This window comes from Saimiri boliviensis, chromosome 1 (genome assembly GCF_048565385.1).
Source record: "Saimiri boliviensis isolate mSaiBol1 chromosome 1, mSaiBol1.pri, whole genome shotgun sequence".
Lineage (NCBI taxonomy): Eukaryota > Metazoa > Chordata > Mammalia > Primates > Cebidae > Saimiri > Saimiri boliviensis.
In genome coordinates, this window is record NC_133449.1 from 74,274,457 (window position 1) to 74,302,015 (window position 27,559).

Consider the following 27,559-nt stretch of genomic DNA (forward strand, 5'->3'; position numbering starts at 1 on the left):
TTTATTAGCATATATATATATATATGTAACAAGATTATATACACATACATGTATATACATATACATGTATGTGTATGTATATATATCTGTATCTACATATAATGTTTTTTTTTTGAAATGGAGTCTTGCTCTGTCACCCAGGCTGGAGTGCAGTGGTGTGATCTCAGCTCACTCCAACCTTCCAGGTTCAAGCTATTCTCCTGCCTCAGCTTACCAAGTAGCTGGGACTACAGGCATGCACCATCATGCCTAGCTAATTTTTTATTTTTAGTAGAGATGGGGTTTCACCACGTTGGCCAGGCTAGTCTTGAACTCCTGACCTCAAATGATCCCTCTGCCTTAGCCTCCCAAAGTACTGGGATTACAGGCATGAGCCACCGTGCCTGGCCTATTAGTATATATTTTGAACAAGGAGCAACTGGTAAAAAAATGTGGCTTGCCAAGTTCCAGTCCTAATGTCACAAGAATATATAAGGGTGTGTTTAGAACTGAAAGAAAATAACAGCTGATACAATTCATACTTACTTTATACAAAACTTTATTCATTCTATATGAAATTGTTTTTATGCTTCTGATTAACAGCAGTCCTAAAGGTAGTTTTATTCAATTGCTTTTTTCTTTTCTCTATCATATGAGATAATGATCTAGGTAATTTTTAATTTTTTAAAAAGTAGACAGTGTCACTCTGTTGCCCAGGCTGGAGTGCAGTGGCACAAACCTAGTTCACTGCAGCCTTGAATTCCTGTGCTTAAGTGATCCTCTTGCCTTATCTTCCTGGAGTAGCTGGGACTATAAGAATCTACCACTGCACCCAGCTAATTATTAAAATTTTTTTTTTTATAAAGATGGGGTCTTGTTTTGTTGCCCAGGCTAGCCTTGAACTCCTGGCTTCAAGCAGTCCTCCTGCCTTGGTCTCCTAAAGTAATAATTTTAAATAAATCCAACCAACAGATATTTGAGCATCCACGAAGAGTATTACATTAAGCCTGGAGATATTTATTAATATGATATTGTCTATTACATGTGGAAAGTGTGTTAAGCATGAGGATGAAAAGGTAGAAAATGCCTTCTGTCCTCATAGGTTTGGGGAAAAAACAAGACTATTCAAAAAAACGCACTGTTTTTCTAATAATAAGCTTAGATTGAGAACTCCTAACACTAGCATAAACTTCTGTGGCATTTAGTGGTTATGAAATATAAGATTCCTTATCTGCTAAAAACTAATACCTCCAGGGAAAACCCATTACCATTTTTTTATATGATGCAAGTGTTCTAATTTCATCCAATGGCATAACACTGTTAACAATATTATCTGCCATTTATTTAATATTAGTAGCTATCCTTAAAATCAAATTATCTACAAAGCATGAATTAACCTTAAGATTTTAAAAATATGTTATTTGTCCAATATAGGTAATATTTACAAATATATACGGAAATAGACTGATTCATTATCACAAGGTGGGTTTCTCTATTCTATTTAAATACAAGATTTATGCTTTATCTGTCTAGCCTTATTCCCTTCTCATGGTTAAAAAGAAAAACCACAATTCCTTAGGCAAGCTGGGAAACATGCAAGTTTGTTTTCTTTTCTTCTTTTGAGGAGTTTCACTTGTTGCTCACCCTGGAGTACAATGGCATGATCTCAGCTCACTGTAACTTCTGCCTCTCGGGACAAGATATTCTCCTGCCTCAGCCTGCCATCTCTACTATTTTTTAGTAGAGACGTGGTATCACTATGTTGCCAGGCTGGTCTCGAACTCCTGACCTCAGGTGATGTGCCTGCCACAGCCTCCCAAAGTGCTGGGATTACAGGTGTGAGCCACCGTGTCTTGCTGCAAGTTTGTTTTCTGAATAGACACTAAATATTAGCTAGAAACAGTGTCTGGGCCACTTTCATTCGAATATATATTTATTTAGAATGCACACTAACAGCATGATGATAAACTGTCATTCACAAACCTGTACCAAGAGGCACATAATTTTTAAAATGTGTTGTTTTTCACAAGTAATTTAAGTATAGCATTATTATCATTTGGTACTTGAGTCAAAGACGACATTTAGATTCTTCAGCTTTGAGGCGTTTCGTAACATTATTGTCTAGTCAGGCAGAGGAAAGAAATTCAAAAGCAGTTTCTTTTTCTTCTGTCAGTTCCTTTGCAGTAAGATCCATCTTCTCACGTGAGAAATCATTAATAGGGAGACCTTCAACGAACTTCCAGGTCTTATTCTGTTTGAAAATAATGCAAATAAGAGATTTAAATGGGAACCGATCTTCCAAGAAGCAACAACCTAGTTTGAATTTATATTTATTTGTTTTAAAGTCTGATTCTAAAGAAGTAAATCAGAATCCAGATCTTAATAGATAATTCTAATAAAAACTCAACACTTGAATTTAAAACCCCTTGAATCTAAATTAAAAAAAAAGAACTTTAAAAATGATTGACTTTAGCACAGTTATAATAAAGAGCAACAACACTGAAAGACTTTACTTCATTCAGAAATATACTGTTTGTAGGTCTCTAATACTAGAGGCATAGTAACATACTGTGTCTAGTGGGAAGAGCTGAATCTTCCTTTCCAGATTAATTTCAATCACAAAAACTTTTAATGACCTGAAGTTGAAATACATATTGTTTTAAAGCTGAGAAAAATGTCTACTTTAGTAAAGGAACAATTTTCTAGATGAAGTCATACCATTCTGTTTTTGGGGGGTACAGGGTTCCACTCTGTTAACAAGGGCGTGGTACAGGGGTACTGTCATGGTTCACTGCAGCCTTGACCTCCTAAGCTCAAGTGATCCTCCTACCTTGGCCTTTCTTTTTTTTTTTTTTTTGAGACGGAGTTTCGCTCTTGTTACCCAGGCTGGAGTGCAATGGCGTGATCTCGGCTCACCGCAACCTCCGCCTCCTGGGCTCAGGCAATTCTCCTGCCTCAGCCTCCTAAGTAGCTGGGATTACAGGCATGCACCACCACACCCAGCTAGTTTTTTTGTATTTTTAGTAGAGACGGGGTTTCACCATGTTGACCAGGATGGTCTCGATCTTTCGACCTCGTGATCCACCCGCCTCGGCCTCCCAAAGTGCTGGGATTACAGGCTTGAGCCACCGCGCCCGGCCCTACCTTAGCCTTTCAAGAAGCTGGGACAAGTGTGCACCACCATGCCTGGTTATTTTATTTTTGTAGAGATGGGGTCTCACTATGTTGCCCAGGCTCGTCTTGAACTCCTGGGCTCAAGCAATCTTGCCACCTTGGCCTTCAAAAGTGTTGGGATTATAGGAGTGAGCCATTGTGTTTGGCCAGTAATACCATTCTTAAACAGATAACTACTTTCTCAAAGAAGGGAAATCACTCCAAAATACCTTACCTTGATTACAACAGGGAATGAGTAGAGCAGATCATCAGGAACACCATAGGAGTTGCCATCAGAGATAACACCCATGGACACAAACTCTCCCTGAAAATAGCAATGTTTCACATTCTCATGGTGATTAGTTCATACAACTGACACATGAACTAATAAAATTAAACCAGGTGACCCTTTCTTACAATGTTCATAACATCATTACTATGTAAGGAACTATTATCAGCAACAGGTACTTCCACAACAAGATAACTTTCGTGGATATTATTTCATTCCATTCTTCCATATCATATGTGAAGTAGGCCAGGGAAACCTAATCCTCATTTTGCAGATGAGGAACCTGTGGACTAGAAGAAAAAATTTCACCCCTACTGTGTGTCAGGCATTGTGCTGTTTTCCATATTTAATCTCCTTTAGCCCTCACAATCCTGTGTATAATAGTAATGTCATGTAAAAGATGACAAAACAGCTCAGAAAGGTCAAGGCTAAGAAACTCCAAAGGTTACATAGTTAGAAGGCAGCTGAGCTAAGAAATGAACGTAACCTGACTGTAGCAAAGGCTATATTCTTTTATATTATAGTATCAGGCAACAAAAATAAAATAGTGACCTGTGTAAATGACTAAATCTTTACCTCTGGGGTTCCAAACCAGATGTCCCTGACGTGGTCACAGATGGCTTTTGCAGCAGACATTGCACTGGATAGTTTTCGAGCCTTGATGACAGCAGCGCCACGCTGCTGCACAGTCTGGGAAGGGGGCAGGCAAAGGCAGCAGTGTTATTTGATCATGACAGCAAAATTTTCATTGATTCCAGTGGACCCTGGGGTGAAAGGCTATGTCCAGGGCTTAATGTGTCCCCTCCAAAATCATGCAACAACCCAATGTTACCTTTACCAATCCTGGAAAAAGAAAACTATATATCCCCATACAAAGTTTATCATACTTCATGCAAAGACATGGATTTTGGTATAAATCTCAACTGCTATGCTACAGAGCGCATCAGATCAGACTGGATCATGACTGGCTTACTATGATCCCGAAAGTATGCAGTCATCAGAGCAACTGCGAAAGACCTGCTCTCCTTGAAGGTTTCCTGTCCTAAGTGTCTCTCAAGAGTTTTTATGCTCAGCTGTTACGAAGGCTCACAGATTTTTCTTACTGTGACAAATTCTCCCTTGAGCCAGTTGTCATCTTTCAGAGCTTCATAAACACCAACTTCCTTTCCTTGCAATTTCACCTTGGCATGGTTGACATCTGGATACTGAGTCGAGGAATGGTTTCCCCAGATAATGACATTCTTTACATCATTAGCAGTCACACCAAGTTTAAGAGCAATCTAGTTAAATTGAAAACAAATACATTACTTAAGACTAATGCTTTTTATTTACAACTGGGACCTGTTTTGACAAATGCCCTGTAAAGATAAAAAGCTTCTGAAATTTCAAGAGGACACGAGTTATATTGACTTGTAAAAAATGTAAATTTATTGCTTGGCAATTTCCTTCAACAGCTTTACAGTGGTAACAACTGTGGACGTGAAACTTTATGGAGTAAAATGTTTAAAAGTAGGAAGCATCCCAGAGTTTGTTGTTAACGTATTCGTACAGTACGTGTATCGAATATGAAACATTAATCAAGTTACTATTTATTAATTTACTATTTCTTTAATATGTAAATGTGATCTTTTGTTTCATTGTTAATGTTTATTTGGAGATGTCTTCTCAGTGCTTCTGAGTAATCAGGTATTTGGGCACTTTCTATGTACGTAAAAATTTTATTATATATCATATACAAACTATTTTCAAATAATCCTAGATATAAAATTTTAGAGTTGCATGGGACTCAAATTACCAAGATATGACTGTTCTCATTTTATGTATCAGGAAACTGAAGGAAAGAGGTTTTCTCTATAAATATATGTGTGTATTTGTGTGTACACACATATATACACACTAAAATAACATATGTAACAACCTCTAGCTGTAACTCCAGAAAACACTTTAGGGTCTTGCAATGCCTTGCAATCACATGTAGTTTAAGTAGCCACAAAAAAGGTTAGAAAGTTATGTCTTGATAGATTTAAATAAAGCAAAATCAGCTTGCTTATTTGTCTGATAAGTTTATGTAAAGAAAAGAAATTATGACCAGGTGTATGTATAATTTGTTCCTAATTAGACAACAGAATTTATGATGAACTAGAAGGGAATGTGGAAAAATATTTTAAGAAGCTGATATGTTTTGATGACATTGTGGGCAATCCTTCCTTGTGTCCCAGTAAGAATGGAGAGAAAATTAGTTGTTCCAGAGTCTGTAGCTTTAGCACACATAACGCAGCATTTGAATATTTACCATGTGATAAAGGGAATGCACTTTGATATTTTAAGGAAAATTTTAAAACAAGGGTAATAACAGCTCTAAACTGGAAACAACTCAAATGTCCTTCAAGAATGGTTAAATATGCTGGGCACAGTGGCTCATGCATGTAATCCCAGCACTTTGGAAGGCCGAGGTAGGTGGATCATGATGTCAGGAGATTGAGACCATCCTGGCCAACATGGTGAAACCTTATCTCTACTAAAAATACAAAAATTAGCTGAGTGTGGCAGTGCGTGCCTGTAATCTCAGCTACTCCTGAGGCTGAGGCAGGAGAATTGCTTGAACCTGGGAGGCGGAGATTGCCATGAGCTGAGACTGTGCCACTCTACTCCAGCCTGGTGACAGAGCTAGAGTCCTTCTCAAATAAAATAAAAGAATGGTTAAATAAACTATACTGTCTTATATATACAATAGAATAAATAAAAGATGTGTGGAAAAACAACAAAAAGGAACAACCAACAACCTGGATGAATCTTAAAGGCACTGAACTGAGTGAAAAAGAGCCAGTCTTGAAAGGTTCCTTATTGCATGATTCCATTATTGTAACATTCTCAAAATGACAAAATTGTAGAGGTGGAGTACAGATAAATGATGTCAGGGACAAAGAAAGAGGGAGGTGTGATTATAAGAGAGAGTATGAAGCAGTTATTTTGTGAGTGATGAAGAAATTGTGAAAAATAAGTTAATGTAAAACTGGTGAAACTTCAGTAAGTCTAGTTAATAATATTGTGTGTAATTTATCGACTTCCTGGTTTTGATAGTACTCTGTAGTTATGTAAAATGCCATCAATGGATGATGGGTACATGACACTTCTCTGTACTATTTTTTTGCGACTTTAGAGTCTAAAATTATTTCAAAATAAAAAGTAAAAAAAACTCCAACCAACCAAAAAGGATAAAGATAAAGAAAAAGGCCATTACCTAAAATGTCTGGAATGTCTTGACTGGTCTTCACACTAATTTATTCTGTTAAGAAGTAAACTGTCTTCACTTTCACTGTTAAACTAGTTGAGACTGCTTTCTTAAATCCTAAAATCGTTAGTCTAAAAAAGTTTACTTAAAAATTTGGGCACGGTGGCTCAAGCCTGTAATCCCAGCACTTTGGGAGGCCGAGGTGGGTGGATCATGAGGTCAAGACATCGAGACCATCCTGGTCAACATGGTGAAACCCTGTGTCTACTAAAAATACAAAAAATTAGCTGGGCATGATGGTACATGCCTGTAATCTGAGCTACTCAGGAGGCTGAGGCAGGAGAATTGCCTGAACCCAGGAGGCGGAGGTTGCGGTGAGCCGAGATCGCGCCATTGCACTCCAGCCTGGGTAACAAGAGTGAAACTCTGTCTCAGAAAAAAAAAAAAAAAAAAAAAAAAAAAAAAAAAAAAAAATTTCTGTCTGTGATAATGTAAATCACTTGACAAACCTAATCCCTGCTTCATATAGTTTTACAAGTATTAGGACTATTATCTATAATATTTGCATTAGTCTCTACAAATTAGTTGGTTGGTTGGTTTTTGGGGTAAACAGCTATTGATCTGCTTAGCCTGTAGGGTATGGTAGAGTAGCAAGGTGTTCAACCATTTTTCACGTGTGCCATGACCTGAAAGAACTGGGGAAGAAATTGCAGAAGAAGTTGCTCTTACTTACATTTATACTTAAATTTAGCTAGTTCAGTATTTAAAAAGATAAAATATATACCTTGAACAATTAACTCAAGATATATATTACCAAGAGCTTAGAGCCCACAACTCCTCTGAATGTCAGCTTCAATGCTCCAAAGTACAGTGAAGACAAAATGCCTCTAGGCCTCTCCACCCTGTCCTCCTTGGCTCCTCTGCCTTCCTTTGTTCTTGTTGCCCTCCTCCTCTTGCTCCTGTGATCTCTTGAGCTAATCCAGTTCTGTCAGGACAGCAAAGGCCAGGTACTTTGCATCCAGAAGACATAATTTCTTAATATGATTCATGTCACAGCTAGTCTAAATTAATACATAACCAGAATAACAATTCTTTGCTCCCTTAGACACTCATGTCTGTCATATAGGTCTGTTAAAGTTTTTGATTAATTCTCCAGCCCTAGTAATTTTCTTCCATGTGATACCAGCTAACTGGTATCATTGTCAAATAACCTTATCATTATAAGACATAAATATCATATCAGCAGACATAAATACAGCGCTGGCTTGCAAATACACAGGGAAGTTCTACAGGTGATAAACAGTCACTAGCTAAGGCCTCCGAATTCTAAGACAAAAAACCTAGCAACCATTCCTGTAAGGAAAACTTATCTTCGGGTTATTTTTCTCACTGGATAAATAACTTCTTTGAGGAAGAAAGTGGTTCTTCAGAGACTCCCTAAAAGCTCTCTCTATGCCAGAGTGACATGCTGAAATAGTGCCTAGCCAAGGGCCTGGGAATAACAAAGAACATATCCCAAAGTGAAGGTTAAAGTCTGAGGGGATAGCACTTTCTTTGCTTATTCAGAGTTTAGCCCTGCAATGAAAACTGTTTCAGACACTAGGACAAAGCATCTCTTAGTAGTACCTTTGGAAGCAGAATTTTCCAAGGCCTGTCTCCACCAAAGCCTCAGGTTAAAGAGCAAAAAGTGGTTGTCAGTGTCATTATGCTACCTCTTTCTTCTAACTAAATAAGTCACTTTTTTTGGCAATCCAGAGTTTACAACTGTAACACCTATAATATCTCTTCCTTTACAACTATCCCAAAATGCCCAAACCTCCTACCTCCATTCATTCAAACAAACTCCTATTCCTTCTCAGCTACCACCAGACCCAGCCCACCGCCTAAAGCCTTTCAGGGAATATTTGCACTTTAAGCTAAAAATTTAAGGGTTGTTAGATATCTAACAACCCCCTAAATTAGGAATGTTTAGGCTGTATGCCTCTTAGAAATAAAAACAAAATCAACTAATAATAATAGCAGCCAACCTTTTTTGCGTTTTACTATGTGCAGACACCTTGCTGAGGGCTTAAAATGGATCTTATTTAATCCTCATAAGAACTCTCTGAGGTCGATATAATTATTATTACATTTTATACATTGAATACACTTTCTCAAAATTACAGAGCTAGTAAGTGGACTAAGGGCAATTGGTAACATTAGGTAAGAACATACATAAGGGTTTGGAGTCAGGCAAATCATGGTGGCTCCATAATTTATGAGGTGTATGACTCAGCAGGTTCCCTGACTTCCTTGGGCCTCAGGTTTCTTACCTAAAGTAGGGATAATATGAGATACCTCATAATATGGTTACTATAAAAATTAAATGGAAAATTATATGTCTAGCATTCAATTTGCAGTAGATGCTTAACAAATGTGTATTCTTTTCTCTTTCACTAGGCATTCCAGAGCTGAAGGATTATTGAATCTCAGTTTAGGGTAGTAGTGCTTCAACTTAGACCTCACAGCATCTTCTGGTTAACAACTTTTTTTTTTAAACTAAATAAAGTTATCTTCTCTAGAAGAAAACACTGAACTCATAAACCTATCTAGCAGTGATGACCTACAGCCAAGAAGGAATGGCCAGAAAAGCATTAGGGCAAAGAGGTTCTGCCCAAAACTAGAACTTTTTTTTTTTTTTTTGGGAGACGGAGTTTCGCTCTTGTTACCCAGGCTGGAGTACAATGGCGCAATCTCGGCTTACCACAACCTCCGCGTCCTGGGTTCAGGCAATTCTCCTGCCTTAGCCTCCTGAGTAGCTGGGATTACAGGCACGCACCACCATGCCCAGCTAATTTTTTGTATTTTTAGTAGAGACGGGGTTTCACCATGTTGACCAGGATGGTCTCGATCTCTCGACCTCGTGATCCATCCGCCTCGGCCTCCCAAAGTGCTGGGATTACAGGCTTGAGCCACCGCGCCTGGCAGTACTTTATCATGACTTCCAACAGCACCAGGACCAGTTAGATCTGAAAAAGCCTAGGAAACTAGCTCAGATCAGTGGCTTGGCTTCTAATTTTTTGAAAAGCTATTGTTAATTCCCCAGTCACTGGTTCTTCAGAATATTTATCTATGGATCAAAGGATAAAGAAAATTAGCAACAGAGTTTAGGTCCTAAGTAGTGAAAGTAGGAAACTTTACAGATACACACAGAATATTAAAAAGACATAAAATTGAAAACTAAATTAAATATAAAATTAAAAATTAAAATCTGAATTTGATTATTTAGCTGCAGGTAAGATAGAAGCAGAACCACATAATCACACAATGCTCAAGTTCTTTGTGTATATAATTTCCTACATATCGGACAAAAATTGAACTAAATTATATATCATAATGTATAACAAATTTTTAACCACCGTAACAAGAGAACATTAGTAACTGCATTTAATTATAGTTAGCAATAGAAATATAGTTAAAGACAAAAACCAAGTAGGAAGTCCAGCCTCTGGTCCTTTACAAGAATATATTTAAAGATTCCCTAACATATTAATGATAATTTACTCTTAATTTAATAAAAGTAATAGGTTCCTACTAAACAAAAATAAGAAAAAAAAGCACAAACTCAGATTCAGTTATTTTACAAGTGAGAGAAAAATGTTTTAAAGATGAACATTTATAAGATTTAAGACTTATGAATTTTTCTTACTTGAGCTTTAGCTCGGTTGTGATCCAAACGGGTCAAACAACTGAAGTTCTCCTTGGGGATGGATGGAGCTGACTTGGAGGCAGTCAGGCAGTTGGTATTGGCTGGATTACCCACAACAATAACCTATGAGGAATGGAAGGCACAGAAGAGTTACAGACTATATACTTACTAACTAAGCTACGTTAAAATTTGACAGAAAATGTCTAACAGGTAGCCTTTGTGCAGGGGACGCTTGGGAAACACTATATAGCATAGGAAAATGCATTTTAAGTTATAAAATCTTTAATAAAATGATAAATTTTGAAATAATATATTTATAGAAAAGTCATAGCATATTATATGACTCCCATGTATCTTTAGTCTTTTTTTTTTTTTTGGTACCTCTTTTGACAAGCTGCAGACAAGATACTTCATTGCCTCTAGGTACTGCAGTGCTGGTGAATATTTCTCACAAACAAGGACGCTTTGTGGAGGTGGAATTACTATGCAAGGAATACTACACCTCCAAAAAGCTTGGAATTTAGCAGTCTGAACAACCTTGTAATCTTTTATTGGGACCTGAGGATTTCTATTCAACTTTTATTATTTTCTGTGATTACGGAAAATAAGTGAGCTATTTAAAATTAAGTCCACAGAAAGCAAAAATGCAGATATCTATGAAATATCATAGATAGAACATTATAATGGGCAACTTAAAAAAATCTTGAAACGTTTTCTTTCATTTTTTTTTTTTCAAAGTCAAGATAGTAAAGTATACAGAAATCAGTTTAACCTTAACCAGCAGGCCTATTTGCTGTATGACAAGTAAGTTCTAGTTAATTAATAGTTCGCTAATAAAAGGTTTGGCTGGGGTGGGCAGTTGTGGCTCATGCCTGTAATCCCAGCACTTTGGGAGGGCGAGGTGGGTGGATCACATGAGGTCAAGAGTTGTAGGCCAGTCTGGCCAACATGATAAAACACCGTCTCTACTAAAATTCAAAAATTATCTGGGCATGGTGGCATGCACCTGTAGTCCCAGCTACTCGGGAGGCTAGGATAGGAGAATCGCTTTAACCTGGGAGGCAGAGGTTGCAGTGAGCCAAGATTGCGCCATTGCACTCCAGCCTGGGTAATAGAGGAAGACTCCATCTCAAAAATAAAATTAAAAAAAACAAAAAGGAAGGCTTATTGTAATATTAAGACATATTTAGAAACCTGAGCATTCAGAAACTACCATGTTCTACTCCTGAGAATAAACTTACCTTATGGCTAGCTATCTGCTTTCAGAATCACACAGAAACCCAAATGTCTGAATAAATATTCCCACACAGCAAAAATGCATCAAAATGTCCTATGCCTTCTTTATAGGTTTAAGAACTAATATTAAATTTTCACATTATACTAACAGGAAAAATATTTTTGAGTACTCTGAATATAGATTTCTATACTATAAGAAAAAACCCAGAAAGAGAGAGCTTAATGAGCAAAACGCTATAGCCGTATTTACTGATGATTGTACAGAACTAGAAAAAAGGGCAAATAATTTTGGTTTTACTTAAATGCTAAAAGCATAAGTTTCAAATGCTAATAATGAAAAGATCCCATAAAATACAGTGTTGGTCACCTTAACTGACTTCTTTGCGTATTTATCCAAGGCCGCACCCTGGGATTTGAAGATTTTCACGTTTGCTTTCAGTAAATCTTTTCTCTCCATGCCCTCCCTTCTTGGCATGGAGCCTACAAGAATGGCCACATCCAGGTCTTTGAAGGCAACCTCTTCTTTATCTGTTGCGATGACATCTGTGGACATGGCAATAAATATGCAGAGCTATTTAAACACCAAAGTTTGAAGTTTTCTTTTTCATATTGAATCTACCCATTAATTCTTTCACTTGTTTCAAGTGTTTACATATCACACTGATATACATTTCAGGATCCTAAGAAAAGAAAGGTAATACATTAATTTAACAATCGTAACATCAGAAATGTCAATAGATGCATTTTGTTTTTCCTATTTCAATAATTACCTTAAATTTCAAAAATTCCATAGCTTTTATCTTTTATAATCATATATGATGCAAGGTATAACGATGACTTTTGAAGCAACACTTATTATTCACATGAATTACCACATAACACAAAAGAGCAACTAATTCACCTAATCTTTAAATTACAATTACTTTAAGGTCTAAGATACCAATCACAAATTAAAAAATCATAAACGTTTATTAAGGAGTTTTGTGCCAGTGATAATGCTAAGATATTTATATTATTAACAAATTTAATCTTCACATTTTATAGATGGAGACACTGAGGTTTAAAGAGATTAACTCGCCACCTTCAAAAGACAATGGAGCTGTAATTCCAGCCTAGGTTGGTCCAGAGTTCAACCACTATGCTCCAGTGCTAGTACAGTAAGCACACATAACTTGCTTTTTGACTAAGAACATATATCATCGTACTTCTTTGTTGATTATATTAAAAAAGCTATGATCAACATTTAGCATTTTCACTGGAAAATTGGCCATCATAGTTGCATCATAGTCAAGGCTGCCATAAATCTGAAAATGGGCCTAGGCAGGAACACCAGTTGGAGGAAAAAAAAAATATCTTCCTCTTCCTAGTCACACATCCTTATTTGCTTAACTTTCCCTTCCCTGTCATATTCACATCTGGCAGGGGACAAACTGACTACAATCTGGGCCCTTCAGAGAAAGCACAGGTAACTCAGCAGAAAAAGGAATATAAATGGGAAAAAGCAGCAAAGCTGATTTGGAAAGAGTTGTGGGTGAGAAAAGGGAACCAACAGAATAGTGTGGGCAGTCATGTATTCTTCTACGGAACTATGCAACCAAAAGACTTAGATGGCAGAGTATCCCTTCTAGCAAATGTTTATTCAACAGATGAAAAATTTTACGGAAAGTTTTTCTTGGGAGGTATATATTATTTTGCTTAGTGCAAACTTCTAGGAGAGTATCATTAATTAATCCCTACTCCCAAAAAAAGACTATATGAAGCTATAGCTAAAGAAGAATATTCCAATTAACTTAGAATTATTTTAATAAACTTCAATCAAATTTAAGGCCTCCTTACCATATTTGTGGTATAGTTCAATGCTTTGCAAAGGCCCTTATCTGAGCTCTTCTGAGTGTTTTGCAAACTATACAGCATATGGTAGACTACATAACACAATGTAGACAATTCCTACAGTGTCTATAATGTATATGTGTAGACAATGTCAGGCATATAACCCTTATGCAATATTATACTTAACTGGCATAATAAATCATGTACACACACATTTGGGAAAAACGGATAGTCCTTTACCTGACCCTGATATTATAAAATCCTTTCTCTATCCCTAACTCACCTTTCAGGAGGGGAAGGGCACAGTCTTGAAGTTCCATTAGGACACCGTCCAGGACACCCATCATGGGGGTGATATCCAACAGCACAAGAATTATAGGCTACCAAATATCAAGAACAGTATCTGTTAGTGTAGGCTATTTCATTTAGACACAAGACAGTCTTTTCACAGTTTTTATTTGGTATGTACATGCATATAATTCCCATTAATTAGTCATGATGATTATTTTAGGACGTCAGGTATCTAGTACTATGCCCTTTCAGAAAAAAGAATGCTATAAAACCAGCACCAGTTTGCTAACACACAGTGAGAGGAATCACCATTACTCAATTATGTTTGATTTCAGTTCATGGAAAGCTAAGTCCAGTATCTGACATGAAAGAAGAATTCAATATCCATGGGTCAAGAAATGGAATAAATGAATACCTTAGAAAAGGATTTTACAGTAAATTAATCAGGCTTTTTGGAAATGGGAGCACCTGCTTCTATTGGGAAGCAGATTTTCTGACTATTTTGGTTCTAAAGGCCATTTATGAACAAGGAAGTGTTCATTGAGCAACTTTTTCTCCCACATGACTATAAGTTACTGTCATTAGTGTTATCTCCCATTGACTGACACCTGCTGGTTGCACCAAGTCAACTAAGTACAATATGGAAGAGTTCTCATTTGCAAAGTGCTTTCAGTGCCTGGAGGAATACATATAAATACCTTACTAGCTTCCATTTATAGCAATATGCCTATTACATTTCTTGGGATTACCTATTCCTTCATTGTTTTACAATTTGTGTACAACTAAATACAGAATTTAATTAACCATATTCTTATTCTAATAACTTAAGATTTATAGACATCTGTTCCTACCTGGTCTTTACCAAAGACAGATCCATTTCCAATACTGTACAGCAGTGAATATGCAATCTGACCAGCCGCTCCAGTCACAAGGACTCTGATTGGTTCAGACTGTAATGAAAAAGACCCATTAACATCTCTACTGTACCTTAAAAATATCCAGTAAGAAATCTTACTATAGTAAGAAATCCACAGACTTTAAAAAAGAATGTAAAATTTTAAAGTCTCTTTGCATCTGGCTTAGTAGAAAATGAATGTGCTGCATATTTACGTGGCATTATTTAACTCTAATTATGTAGGGAGCTAAAAGTGTTATCCTGGATTTACTTACATAATCTTATCCACCTTTTTGGGGATATTTTACCACTAAAATAGGCCCAACAATGTTGATGTGCTCAGCATGTGATGATCCAGACCCTGGCGGCCACTAGAACTGCATAAATCCTTATTATGCAAAGCCCCCACTCCCATCTGTTCAATAGAATCTTCATACCAAGAAGAGGAGTAAGAGGCTAAAACTTTCCATTTACATTGAGCCAAAACATTTAAATAAGACAGTCATGCTTCAACTTTATTGTCTGGAGGAGGAAAAACAAGACTTTATTTTTTATTTTGGGAGAAACAAAAAGGAGAAAAATGATAATATCTGGATAATGGTATATTTTAGTATTAAATAATAATAAACAACAACAGCAACATGTAGTGACAGACAGCTGACAACCTGATTCCAAGGGAAAATTATTTTTAAAAGCAAGGAGGGGGAATACAAAGATTTCAACGGATCCTGAATAAAATACAGACATATAAACAAAGCTAACTGATATTCAAGGTGATGACTCTGAGTCATTAAAAAAAGACATAACCTAAGAGAATGTAAAAAATAGAATTTTGTGTGTGTGTGTGTGTGTGTGTGTGTTTGTGTGGTTTAAGGAACCAAAAGTTTAATAGGCAAAAAAGAAGGAAGAAGAAAACAGCTCCCCCATACATAGACAGAGAGAGGGGGATTGAACAAAGAGAAAACCCCCAAAATATTTCTATTAGAAAGAACAAAACAATAATGTTTAGAAACTTAATTGGTAAGTTTAGTTAGACAGAAAAATTCAATTAAGGTGAACCATTCCTTTCCCTGACAATGCTGGGTAAATGTCCTTCCACTGCCATCTTTACCCCTACCTGCATGGAGAAATAAATGGTCCATTGATGTGACTAAGCCTACAACTGTTTGGTTTCTTTTTATTTAAAATTCCCTCTTCCAGATGAGAATCATGCCTCAGATCAAACAAGAATGAGTAGCCTGGAAGGCTTCTTTTACGCTTCTAACTCTAAGCTCAACGTCAGCAGCACTCAGCAATTTGGTACCCACAGAAGTCAAAGGAAAAACGTTTCAAAAAAGAAGTGTCAGGCTGGTCCCAGTGGCTCACATGTGTAATTCCAGCACTTTAGGAGGCTGAAGCGGGCAGATCACCTGAGGTCAGGAGTTTGAGACCAGCCTGACCAACATGGAGAAATCCTGTCTCTACTAAAAATACAAAAATTAGCCAGGCATCGCAGCACATATCTGTAATCCTAGTTATTCAGGAGGCTGAGGCAGGAGAATTGATTGAACCTGGGGGGCGGAGGTTGCGGTGAGCCAAGATTGCATCACTGCACTTCAGCCTGGGCAATAAGAACTCAGTCTAAAAAAAAAAAAAAGTATTAACTGGTGTAGAAAAATGATCATAGCCAACTATACAATATGTTTTCTAATTTATTACTATTTATAGAAAAATCTTTAATGGCCTAAATATGTTTTTCATTCTGTCATTTCCCTTCTTTCCTTAAAGTCAAGTAGAATAGGTAAGGAAAAGGGAATAGAAGAAGAAATTATTATTATTATTATTATTACTCCCTTTCCCTTTAGAATGCAAGATTCTTAAGGACAGGAACTTTGTCTATTTTATTTACTGCTATATCTCAATTGCCTAGAAAAACTCCTGGCACATAGTTATAACTCCGATATTTACTTGAAGGAATAGCTGGGTCCTATAAAACTACCAAAAAGATGGAAATGTGTAAGAACTTTTTGGAAACATATGTAACATGCTTAAAAATTTTTTTTAAAGATATTTTATTCGTTTGTGATATTTAAGGCTGAATGCAGTGGCTCACACCTACTACCATCCCAGCACATTGCTGGGAGGCCGAGGCAGTAGATCACTTGAGCCCAGGAGTTTGAGACCAGTCTGGGTAACATAGTGAGATTCTGTCTCTTAATAAACAATTTAGCTGGGTGTGGTGGCACATGCTGTAGTTTCAGGCACTCAGGAGGCTGAGGTAGGAGAATCACTTGAACCTTGGAAGGTTACAGTGAGCCGTTACTGTGTTAGTGCACTTCAGCCTTGGTGACAGAGCGAGATCCTGTCTCAAACAAACAAAAATTTATTCATATATACTATGAAGACAAAAAAGGTATTTTATTCATATATACTATGTTTTCAGAAGGTTGGAAACTTAGTGACCACAATAGTTCCAACTATAGTTAACAAACTTATTTACGTCACTAGTACTAATGATAATGCCTTATAAATCTACTGATGAATTGCTGTCTCATTTCATTCATTCATTAAACAAAACGTGACTAAATTCCTATCATGTACTTGGTACTATTTTAGGCCAAGGAATCCATTGGTGAATCATAAGAAAACAAGAGGATAAGCCAATTCTCTAAAACAGGGGGCTAGAGAGGCTGCAGAGAGCAGTAGTTAAAGAAATTGACTCTGGAGTCAGATTTTCTGGGTTCAAGTCCTGGTTCCACAACTCATTAACTGTATGCTCTAGGACAAGTTACTTAATCTCTCTGTATTATTTCCCCATAGTAAAATGGAGACAATAATAGCAATTATCTAACAAACAGAGCAGTTTTAAGGATTAAAAGAGTTAACACACAAAGCACTAAGAACAGTAGTAGCCAGTATTTATAATTATCACAGAATTTTCCTCTAAAGACTTTAATAGCCTATGGTTTTCTATTTACATGTCTGTTGCTCTCTATTAGGCTGTGAAGCCCCCTTGAGAGCAGTCTGCCTTTGATATGAATTTGCATTTCCATATGGTGTCCAACAAGTATTTGTTGAATGAGGGAAGGTTAGAGTAACAAGTATAAACACATACTACTTCAATGTACAGCAAGCCAGGATGAGAAAAGCGGGGTGGGAGAGAGTGAAGATCACTATCTATAAAGTTTAGCCTCCCATAAGGTCACCTGTATGGTTAGAATAATGCAGTCAGTTTTAGTAGCTACTTAAAAACATGTTCACAGTTCACAGTGATGGGGTTGTGGCCACCTAATGAAGAGTTAATTCTACTTCAGCAGTTTCCTTCTGTGTCTTTGGAGAAATTACTTTAATAGGTAGGTAATTCCATCTTATTAATAGTATGAGGCTTAGTGTCTGAATGTTTGATGATGAAACAGAGAAAGAAAAGTCCAGGTCTGGTACATTGGAGCTGAAAACCAGGAGGGTGGGAGAGTCCTGCTGACTTTCACAATGTTACAGTGTGAATATAGGTTACTATTCTTTGCTCAGATATCTGGGCAGTCTGCCAAGATCCAAAGAAGGAATGTCTTTGCTCTTAGCAAGGCACCAATGATCTTCCTGCAGATGCAGGCTCTGTGCTAACTTCTCAGCTACAAAGATTGAATTTAAGTGTCTCTGTTACTCCACAGACAGATCCACATATTCCTTTTTCACTTTCTAATTTATATATATTTCTAAATCACATGTATTTCTGTAACACAAAAAATAAGCACTACCATTTACATTGCTTCATACAGTTTATTTTGCTGTCACTCCCTATAGACAACAAGCAAAGAATCCTCCCCTTTCAATGAGCTTACAAAAAAGGCTCTTTTCTAAATCTGATCATTCATACACTCTCCTGAATGGGCAACAAAATTGAGTCATGTGTGAGTTTGCTGTCAGTTTCAGCAAACTGCCAGGAAATTCTTCTTTATGTTCTGTCTCTCTGCTATCTGGCACCCCAGTGACCTTCTAGGGATGGGACCTTGCTAGGGAAAACCAGCTAAGAATCAGGAGCCCAAAATCTCTGTGACCTTGGGAAAGTTATCTGACCTCAACAGACAACATTATAAGAGTAGATAAAAATAATCTCCAAATTTCTTTTGAATTCTACAATTCCAATATTTTGAATTCCAAGGAATAAAAGCTATAAAAAAAAATCTACATGTAGATAACATAGTTGAGTTTGTATATGCAGTATGAGCTGGTAACTTCATCCAAAATCTCAGCTAGTAAAAATAAATTTTCAGAAAGTTGAGTACACTGTTTCTCCCCTGCTGCAAGACCCCACTGCAGTGGTCCCTATAAAAATAAATATTCAGAAAGACTTGATAAGTAGAAGACACAATATAGAAAAATGGATAGAGTGTGAGACTCTTGGAGCAAATTACATTCTCTCTGGGTCTCGATAAACTCAACTTAAAGATCTGAAGTGGGGAGATTCGTCAAGATGACCTTTAAAAAATCCCATTCAGTTCTAAAAGCAAAAAGTCCAAGGTTCTCAGATATTAAGTACCTCTGCTTACCTAAGGTTATTAGGACGGAAACCAATGACACCGTAATGACTAATTATGTGACAAAATATTTAGGAAACCTAGGTTTAACACCCACTGGAAATTAGCAGCTGTCTCCTCTGGCCCCCTTAAATAGGCAGAGAGAGTAATGCCCTTGCCTTGAAAACGTGTCTTTTCAGGTTCTAGAAAATTTCCAATTCATTCGAACATTTCTCCACATTCTCCAGCCATTTTAGTATTTTGGAGATAAAGTAGAAAAAACAGTCGCAACTATAAATAAAAGCCATTGTGTTTATAGTATGAAGCGATTTCTCTGAGTTTGATAACAAATGTCACCTTCAAGCAGTACGCAGATTATTCCTACGTCAGAGTTCCTTCAACAACCCTCCCCCTCCCCCTCTCTTTCAGCAGAGGCAAGAGATGGAGATCTAGGTTATCCAGGTCTTCTATGACAAAATGGTGACACTTAATGGTTACATTTAAAAGAGGTGCTTCTGGAACTCATAACATACAGTTCAATAAAGAATATGTGCAGTAGTTATCTGGCTAGTGATGCCGTCACTTCAGCATATCCTGGCATTGCAAAAGGAGGTCAATGAACGGGTTCCAAATAACATTTTGTGAAATTAGATATGGCGGAAACACCTCTCCTGCAAACGCAGATCGTAATCTGGAGCACCTGGTAAATACTACCTTTCCAGATTTTTGCTTTCAAAGGCCCTGTGACAAAAGCCCTTATAAACACTGTGGGCTAATGAGGAGAAAAAGGGGTTAGGACCCAACTTTTCCCTCCCATCGCAAACCTTATCGTCCTTATCAAACAAACCCCATAATGTCCTTCAGGAAATAGCTAAAGCTCGTATTTTGTCCTCTCGCCATGCAGCGGGATTAAGATCGTGCCTCTCCAAGGACAAATACTTCTCCAGAGTCCTCCTAAGGGCCTCCGATTGCCCTGCAAGGGGGACGTCAATCCCTTCCCAATTATTGGGTCACTTTGACAATCCCCAGAAGATGAGTCCGAGCTTTCCTAAGGGCGCGAAGGACAGTGCCTTGCAGATCTGCCTCCCAAAAGTCCCTAAAGTGCAAGAAACCCCACACAACGGCGCTAGTGCCGGAGATAGGCAGGAACCCGGGGCCCACACTCACCATGACTGAAAACTGCGAGGACAATTTCAACGCCTACAAAATGAGCCTCAGAGCCTCAGAGCGTTAGGTCACCTCTACCGCGGAACTGACTAGGAGAAGGAGAGCGGTGTTAGCGAAAAAAGGCTCCGCTCGCGACTCGGTGCTCTCTGGGAATTGTAGTTTACATTGCCCCGGTTCTGAGGCAATCGCCAAAGCGTTTCCTTCAAGTATTGAACTACACTTCCCGAGACCAGAGGGTTGTCTCACGTTCCTCTCACTGCGCAATTCGCCTATTGCAAAGTAGTCCCTGAGGATGAGCCGCTCTGATTGGAGGACGACGACACGCTCATGGTTTGCGGATCAGGGAAAAAGGATCTGCCCGATGGCGCCTGGCAATTGGCGGGAGAGACCGACACCTTAGCGACATCACCCCCACGCGTGCGACTGAGACTTCATCCTCCCTGAGGGTAAACGTGGGAGGTAAAGAGACCTTCCGCTGCGTAAAGCTGGCTCGACCCGGAAACAAAATCTTTTAAAAAACAATTCACACTCTGGAGGGGAGGGGGAATTAAGTTGCGATTACCCGACAGCTTCTGAGGTTGCTAAGCGACGAGGCGGAAGCGCGCGCACACTCAGGCCGCTGGGTAGCACCTGAGCGAACTGTGGCGGCGGCGACCCGGAGACCCTAGAGACGGAGCGAGCGTGTCGCTCCTCCCGGGTCCAGGGACTCTTGCTTAGGAAACCTCTGCCCGGGGTAGAAGCTTCTGCCCTGGTGATGAGGCGAGAGTTTTCGCGGGACGCCTACTCCGAAGCGAGCGGGAGCCGCGCTTCTTCCCCACTCCCGAGGCAGGTGAGCCCTGGCCCGAGGGCAAGGGGTTTTCTTTTAAACTTAAGAGTCAGAAATGCGGTTGTGCGCCGTCCCGCATTGCTTTTATTAACTGGGCGGATGCCTGCATGTCCGTGGGTCCCATCTCTGCTCCGAGTATGAGGGGTGTGGGAATGCAACTATTCTGGAGGGGGTGGTGCCCTGGAGTAGGCGCACCCACAACCCCGCTGTAAAATTGAGCTTTTCCAGAGTTAAATAAAAAATATTTATTGAGCATCTACTTTGTAGGAGTTGAGCCTCTCCCTTCCAGGAGGTCACAGTATTCGGATATAACTTTCTCTAAGCCCTGCGTGAATGTTGAGTTTTGCCCGTTCTCTTTTGAAAGAAACAGGGTACACTTTAAACCATCTTGAGTCTTAAAAGTTATGCCAGAACGGCATTTCTGAGGAAAGACTGGAAGCTGAATGGGAGACGCTGGTTGTTTAGTCAGTCAGTCTCAGCTGGTAAAACAATTTAAGAGGTTTCTTTAAAATTAATGCTGCTCAAGAGAATTGCTGTGCTCTTTAAAAGCTTGTTTCATGTGGGTGTTAAAAGGAAGATACGATGCTTGGGAGTAGCGTACACGTAATGAAAATGTTTAAAATATCTGTTAGATTACATTGTTATAACTTCCGTTTTTTTCTCTATTACTGATTAATGAATGCCAAGTAAAATATCTTTCAATTTTTCTCTCCGTTTGGGATGATTTACTATTTTTGGAAAGAAATGTAATGCTTTACTTTTAGCATTTATTAGTATCATACCTGAATGACTCTCCTTGTATCTCTTCATACATGTGGCTCTCAGGCAACAGACTTTCCTGGTTTTCCTCTTTTGTCACTGGTTTTCAGTCCTTCCGAGTTTTTTTGTTTTTGTTTTTTTTAACCTTATTTTTTGTGATCTCTTAACATTGGGATGCCTGCATTCTGTCTATACTCAATCCTTCAGTGAGCAAATTCATGAGTTGCATCACTTCAAACGCTACTTTTATGTCAAAAACTCTCAAATTTATGTGTCTAGTCCTGAATTAGTAGGTGTGCATTATTCTCAAGCCTAGGTTCTCTGAGTTTTACTTTTTACTCTGAGCTGTTACCAAAATGTCTCTCATTATCCTAAACCAGGCGTCCCCAAACTGCGGCCCCCTGAGGCCATTTATCCAGCCCTCCGCCGCACTTCAGGAAGGGGCACCTCTTTCATTGGTGGTCAGTGAGAGGAGCACAGTATGTGGCGGCCCTCCAACGGTCTGAGGGACAGTGAACTGGCCCCCTGTGTAAAAAGTTTGGGGACGCCTGTCCTAAACGAATTCTTCTACTAGCTGCTAAGAGAAAGATTTTTCCATGTTATTGTCTTTAAAAATCTCATGATTTTTGTCCTTGATTTACAATGAATTTTAGAAGGGAGAGTTTTTATGACCAGGTAAATTCTCACTGCAGTTCTATAGCAGGACAGGACATTCCGATACTCCCAAGACCACAAACGTGTGAGCCTCCGTATTCCCATCCAGTCCAGATATAGAAAATTGAAATCACCTGTGTGGTAGCTCATGGGCCTTGTTCTGTTTATAGCTAGTTGCCTTTGTAAATCAGGTTAAGGTGTATATTAGCACTGATTGTAAATTACCTTTCTCACGTAATGTAAGGCCAGGTGCGGTGGCTCATGCCTGTAATTCCAGCACTTTGGAAGGCCGAGGCGGTGGATCACGAGGTCAGGAATTTGAGGCCATCCTGGCCGACATGATGAAACCTCGTCTCTACTAAAATTACAAAAATTAGTCGGGCGTGGTGGTGCATGCCTGTAGCCCAGCTACTCTAGAGGCTGACGCGGGAGAATCGCTTGAACCAGGGAGGCAGAGGTTGCAGTGAGCCAAGATCGCGCCCTTGCACTCCAGCGTGGCGACAGAGTGAGACTGTCTCCAAAAAAAAAAAAAAAAAAAAGTTGCTTTTCTCAGGTAATATAATACATTTCAAGAGAAGATGTTTGGTCAGATGGGTCTGTCAGCACATTTCCAATTATATTAATAAGATTGTGTTCCCTTCCTTCCTTTTGAACTGTCTTGGTAATAACTAATGCCAAATAGCGCAATATGTCATTGCAATTTTATTGTGAGTTTGAATCTCTAGGTGGTTGATGAATGTGTGCAGACATTCATTTTTTGGTAAGGCAACAAACAGAGCATTACACTGTTATGCTATATTTGGAGATATACTTAATTTTTTTTGCGCAGCCTCGCATTATTTAGTAAGGTAATATTTAATTCAAATTGTAGAAGATGTTTGAAATACTATTCTAACAGCATCCAGGAAAGATATTAAAGGAGCATTAAGTTTCAAATCCGTGAAATAGAATGTTGGCTCTTGATACCCAAAGAGCTTTGGAACTCACAAGATCTTATGCTTTTTAATAATATGAAAGTATGTAACCTCAGCTAGGCATGGTGGCTCACACCTGTAATCTCAGCACTTTGAGAGGCTGAGGCCGGAAGAGTTGGAGTCCAAGAGCTGGAGACCAGCCTTTAATATACTGAGACCTTGTCTCTGCAAAAATTTTTTTAAAATTATCTGAGTATGGTAGCTTGCACCTGTAGTAGTCCCAACTACTCAGGAGGCTGAGGTGGGAGGGTTGCTTGAGCCCAGGAAGGAGAGGTTGCATTGGCACCACTGCACCCCAGCCTCGGTGGCAAGGTGAGATCCTCACCTGTCTCAAAAAGAAAAAAGTAAAGAAAATTATTTAACTTCATATTAATTTTATCTGTAGCATATATAAAATTGATATAGATCTAGTTAAAACACATTCATTTTAATGTTTTCTTTAATGAAGTACTATTTCGCTTTTAAGCTATTTTATAGCAATTTTGTGATAATCTGGTTCCTTTTTGTTGAAAGTAACAATGTACTATTTAGAGAGTACTGTAATGTAAAGATGCCTTTACATTGCTGTTGGTTTAAGTAGCTACATTTTTAGAAATATGTGCTTTACCATAGGATCATGTAATTAATACAGTCGTGTTAGATAAGAGTGTGATTGAAAATAGGATTATTTAAAAAGCAAGATTAAGACTTGTGAAATAAATCGGAGACCAAATTATTATACACACACATATACATATATAAATATATATATATTATTATTACTATTTTTTGAGATGGAGTCTAGTTCTGTTGCCCAGGCTGGAGTGCAGTGGCCTGATCTTGGCTCACTGCAACCTCTACCTCCTAGGTTCGAGCAATTACCCTGCCTCAGCCTCCAGAGTAGCTGGGATTACAGACGTGTGCCACCACTCCCAGCTAATTTTTGTATTTTTAGTAGAGATGGAGTTTCACCATATTGGCCAGGCTTGTCTTGAACTCCTGAACTTGTGATCTGTCTGCCTCGTCTTCCCAGAGGGCTGGGATTATAGGTGTGAGCCACCGCAACTGGCCATATTACAAATTTTTTTTTTTTTTTGAGACGGAGTTTCGCTCTTGTTACCCAGGCTGGAGTTCAATGGCGCGATCTCGGCTCACCGCAACCTCCGCCTCCTGGGTTCAGGCAATTCTCCTGCCTCAGCCTCCTGAGTAGCTGGGATTACAGGCACGCACCACCATGCCCAGCTAATTTTTTGTATTTTTAGTAGAGACGGGGTTTCACCATGTTGACCAGGTTGGTCTCGATCTCTCGACCTCGTGATCCACCCGCCTCGGCCTCCCAAAGTGCTGGGATTACAGGCTTGAGCCACCGTGCCCGGCACAAATATTTTTTAAAGGAAAGACTGCAGAGCTAAGTAGTTGACCTTAGCTGAAAATAAAACTTTGGCTTTTTACTTTTTTTACTATTTAAGTATAATGCTAGGTATCTTGGAAATTATTTGGTTGGCTTAAATGACATGCATGACATTTTCGAAAGTATTCTTAAATTTCTAAAATGAATATGTAGTATTTTAAAAAATAACTATTCACTTCAGTGAATCTTAAACATAGTAATTCCAAATTTAGTTATGGCAAAAATAAAAGTGCTTGTAACTTAATTTAAAATTGTAGTCACAATGAGAACCACTTTATTACTATGTCTTACAATTTTATAGGTACACAATTTGCACACATTTTAAACTATAACATTGGACTAGAATTTTCAGTAGTGGTGAAATACAGGATATTTTAATAGAATAAAAGTTTTAATTGTGATTTGGTCAAGTGGTAGAATTGAGTGAATAATTTGCCAGCACCTCCTCTTTTAACTCTAGATAAAACAAGATAAAACATGATTCATCAGGATTCTGTTTGATAATTACATTTTTCCAGAAGTATGAGCTACCTAACCTTGCATTTTGTCAAGTGGAAGTAGAATTTATTGGTTTTAACTTTACTACCTACCTGTGTGACCTTGAACAAATTTCCTGGTCTTTAAGCCTTCATTAATGAAACGAGGCTAGTAACACAGAGTGATCATTATGTCTGGAAACATAATGTAGCAATTCCATTACTTTACATACTCATTTAACTCAAGAGATGTACAAGATGTTCGTAAGCACTGTTTCTAAGAGCACAACTCTAGAAATTACCCACGTGGCCATCAATAAGAAATGTAAAAATATATTGAAAATGAATAGAACATAGCTACACACCAGCATGGATGAGTATCAAAAATACAATGTTGATTGAAAAAAGCAAACCATATAAGAATGTATACACTATGATTTCATTTTTATAAAAATTAAATATTTATAACAAATACTGTTATTCACGATTTCATACACATCTGGTAAAACCATAAAGAAGAGCAGAGGAATGATTCAGAATTCAGGATAGTGGTTGCTTGGGGAGGAGAGTAAGAGAGGGTACTGGGGTCTTCAACATATTGGTAATCTATTTCTTTTTAAGCTGTGTTAGTATGTGGGAATTTATTCATTAAGTTATTTATTTTGAGTTGGTCTCACTCTGGTTCCTAGGCTGGAGTGCAGTGGTATGATCATATCACTGTAGCCTCAAATTCCTGGGCTCAAGTGACACTCCTGCCTTGGCCTCCCAAAGTACTGGTGTTACAGGCGTGAGCCACTGCACATAGTCTTGTTTTATTTATTTATTTATTTATTTAAAATACACATATACCTCTACCCACTCTTTTTTTCTTCTTCTTCTTCTTTGAGCTGTGGTGTCGCTGTGTTGCCGAGGCTGGTCTAGAACTCCTGGGCTTGAATGATCCTCCTATTTCAGCCTCCCAGGTAGCTAGGACTATTGGCACTGACCACTCTTATGTATCCTATCTTCTTTTCTTTTCTTTCTTTCTTTTTTTTTTTAAGATGGGGTTTCACTGTGTTGGTCAGGCTGGTCTTGAACTCCTGACCTCAGGTGATCTGCCTGCCTTGGCCTCCAAAGTGCTTGGATTACAGGCATGAGCCACCACGCCCGGCCTATGTATCCTGTCTTATATAAAACATAGCGACTTAGAATTTTATCTTTTATTATTGAACAGCAAATTTGAGAAAGAATAGTCACTCATGAAACTTGTACCATAAAAGAAGAATTTCCATTTTTCCAAATTCTATTAAAAATTTCAAGTTTGGCCGGACGTGGTGGCTCAAGCCTGTAATCCCAGCACTTTGAGAGGCTGAGGCGGGTGGATCACGAGGTCCAGAGATCGAGACCATCCTGGTCAACATGGTGAAACCCCGTCTCTACTAAAAATACAAAAAATTAGCTGGGCATGGTGGCATGTGCCTGTAATCCCAGCTACTCAGGAGGCTGAGGCAGGAGAATTGCCTGAACGCAGGAGGCGGAGGTTGCGGTGAGCTGAGATCGTGCCATTGCACTCCAGCCTGGGTAACAAGAGTGAAACTCCGTCTCAAAAAAAAAAAAAAAAAAAAAAAAAATTTCAAGGTTAAATTTAAATGTCATCTCGTTATTTATTTTCAATTTGTCCCATTTGTCCTTTGTTCTCTGTTTTCTTCCTTCTTTTTGATTAATTGAAATTTTTTACAATTCCATTTTTTTTTTTTTTTTTTTTTTTTTTGAGACGGAGTTTCGCTCTTGTTACCCAGGCTGGAGTGCAATGGCGCGATCTCGGCTCACCGCAACCTCCGCCTCCTGGGCTCAGGCAATTCTCCTGCCTCAGCCTCCTGAGAAGCTGGGATTACAGGCACGTGCCACCATGCCCAGCTAATGTTTTGTATTTTTAGTAGAGACGGGGTTTCACCATGTTGACCAGGATGGTCTTGATCTCTCGACCTCGTGATCCACCCGCCTCGGCCTCCCAAAGTGCTGGGATTACAGGCTTGAGCCACCGCGCCCGGCCTACAATTCCATTTTATCACCTTTGTTGGCTTATTGATAGTAATGACTTCATGCAGAAAAACCTTCCAATAATTTACTTCCATTTCTCCCTTTCTGACCATCGTACTATGGTTGACATACACTTTACTTTTGCATGTTATGAGTCCCATGCAACATTATTATTTTTATTTAGTCAATTATTTTTTTAAAGAGATTT

General features: G+C 38.5%; 2 protein-coding genes across 9 annotated transcripts in view; one reads left to right on the forward strand and one right to left on the reverse strand.

Annotated features, from left to right (window-relative positions):
* The window catches only part of WDPCP (WD repeat containing planar cell polarity effector), a 785,671-nt gene that overhangs the window by 231,419 nt on the left and 526,693 nt on the right, over positions 1 to 27,559 (forward strand). For 3 of the 7 annotated variants that reach the window (XR_012517640.1, XM_010333549.3, XM_074399211.1), the window contains exon 1: positions 20,491 to 21,082. The exons of 3 other annotated variants lie outside the window; for them this stretch is intronic. Coding sequence is in view for 2 of the 4 variants with exons in the window: in XM_010333549.3 (XP_010331851.2) it covers positions 21,008 to 21,082 (75 nt within the window). In the remaining 2 variants the exon portion in view is untranslated. Of the gene's footprint in view, positions 1 to 20,490; positions 21,083 to 27,559 lie in introns of those variants that run through there. One more of the 7 variants, XM_074399213.1, reaches the window with a different exon arrangement.
* On the reverse strand, positions 1,895 to 20,368 carry MDH1 (malate dehydrogenase 1). Of its 2 annotated transcripts, XM_003922698.4 has the most exons (9): positions 20,254 to 20,366; positions 14,550 to 14,648; positions 13,691 to 13,787; positions 11,945 to 12,120; positions 10,342 to 10,464; positions 4,525 to 4,701; positions 3,998 to 4,111; positions 3,368 to 3,457; positions 1,895 to 2,230 (listed from the first exon to the last, which is right to left on the reverse strand). In XM_003922698.4, exons 1-9 carry the CDS (start codon positions 20,254 to 20,256, stop codon positions 2,105 to 2,107), a joined length of 1,005 nt encoding a protein of 334 aa, XP_003922747.2. In that variant the 5' UTR covers positions 20,257 to 20,366; the 3' UTR covers positions 1,895 to 2,104. The 2 variants fall into 2 exon arrangements, with proteins under 2 accessions (XP_003922747.2, XP_010331850.1); XM_010333548.3 differs by lacking the exon at positions 4,525 to 4,701 and having other exon boundaries at positions 20,254 to 20,368.

Excerpts from the sequence above, each read along its gene's own strand:
- MDH1 (XM_003922698.4), bottom strand. Across the intron at positions 10,465-11,944 it reads ACGCAAAGAAGTCAGTTAAG|GTTATTGTTGTGGGTAATCC; the intron begins GTGACCAACACT and ends CATTCCTCATAG. Across the intron at positions 3,458-3,997 it reads TCTGGTTTGGAACCCCAGAG|GGAGAGTTTGTGTCCATGGG; the intron begins GTAAAGATTTAG and ends TGCTATTTTCAG.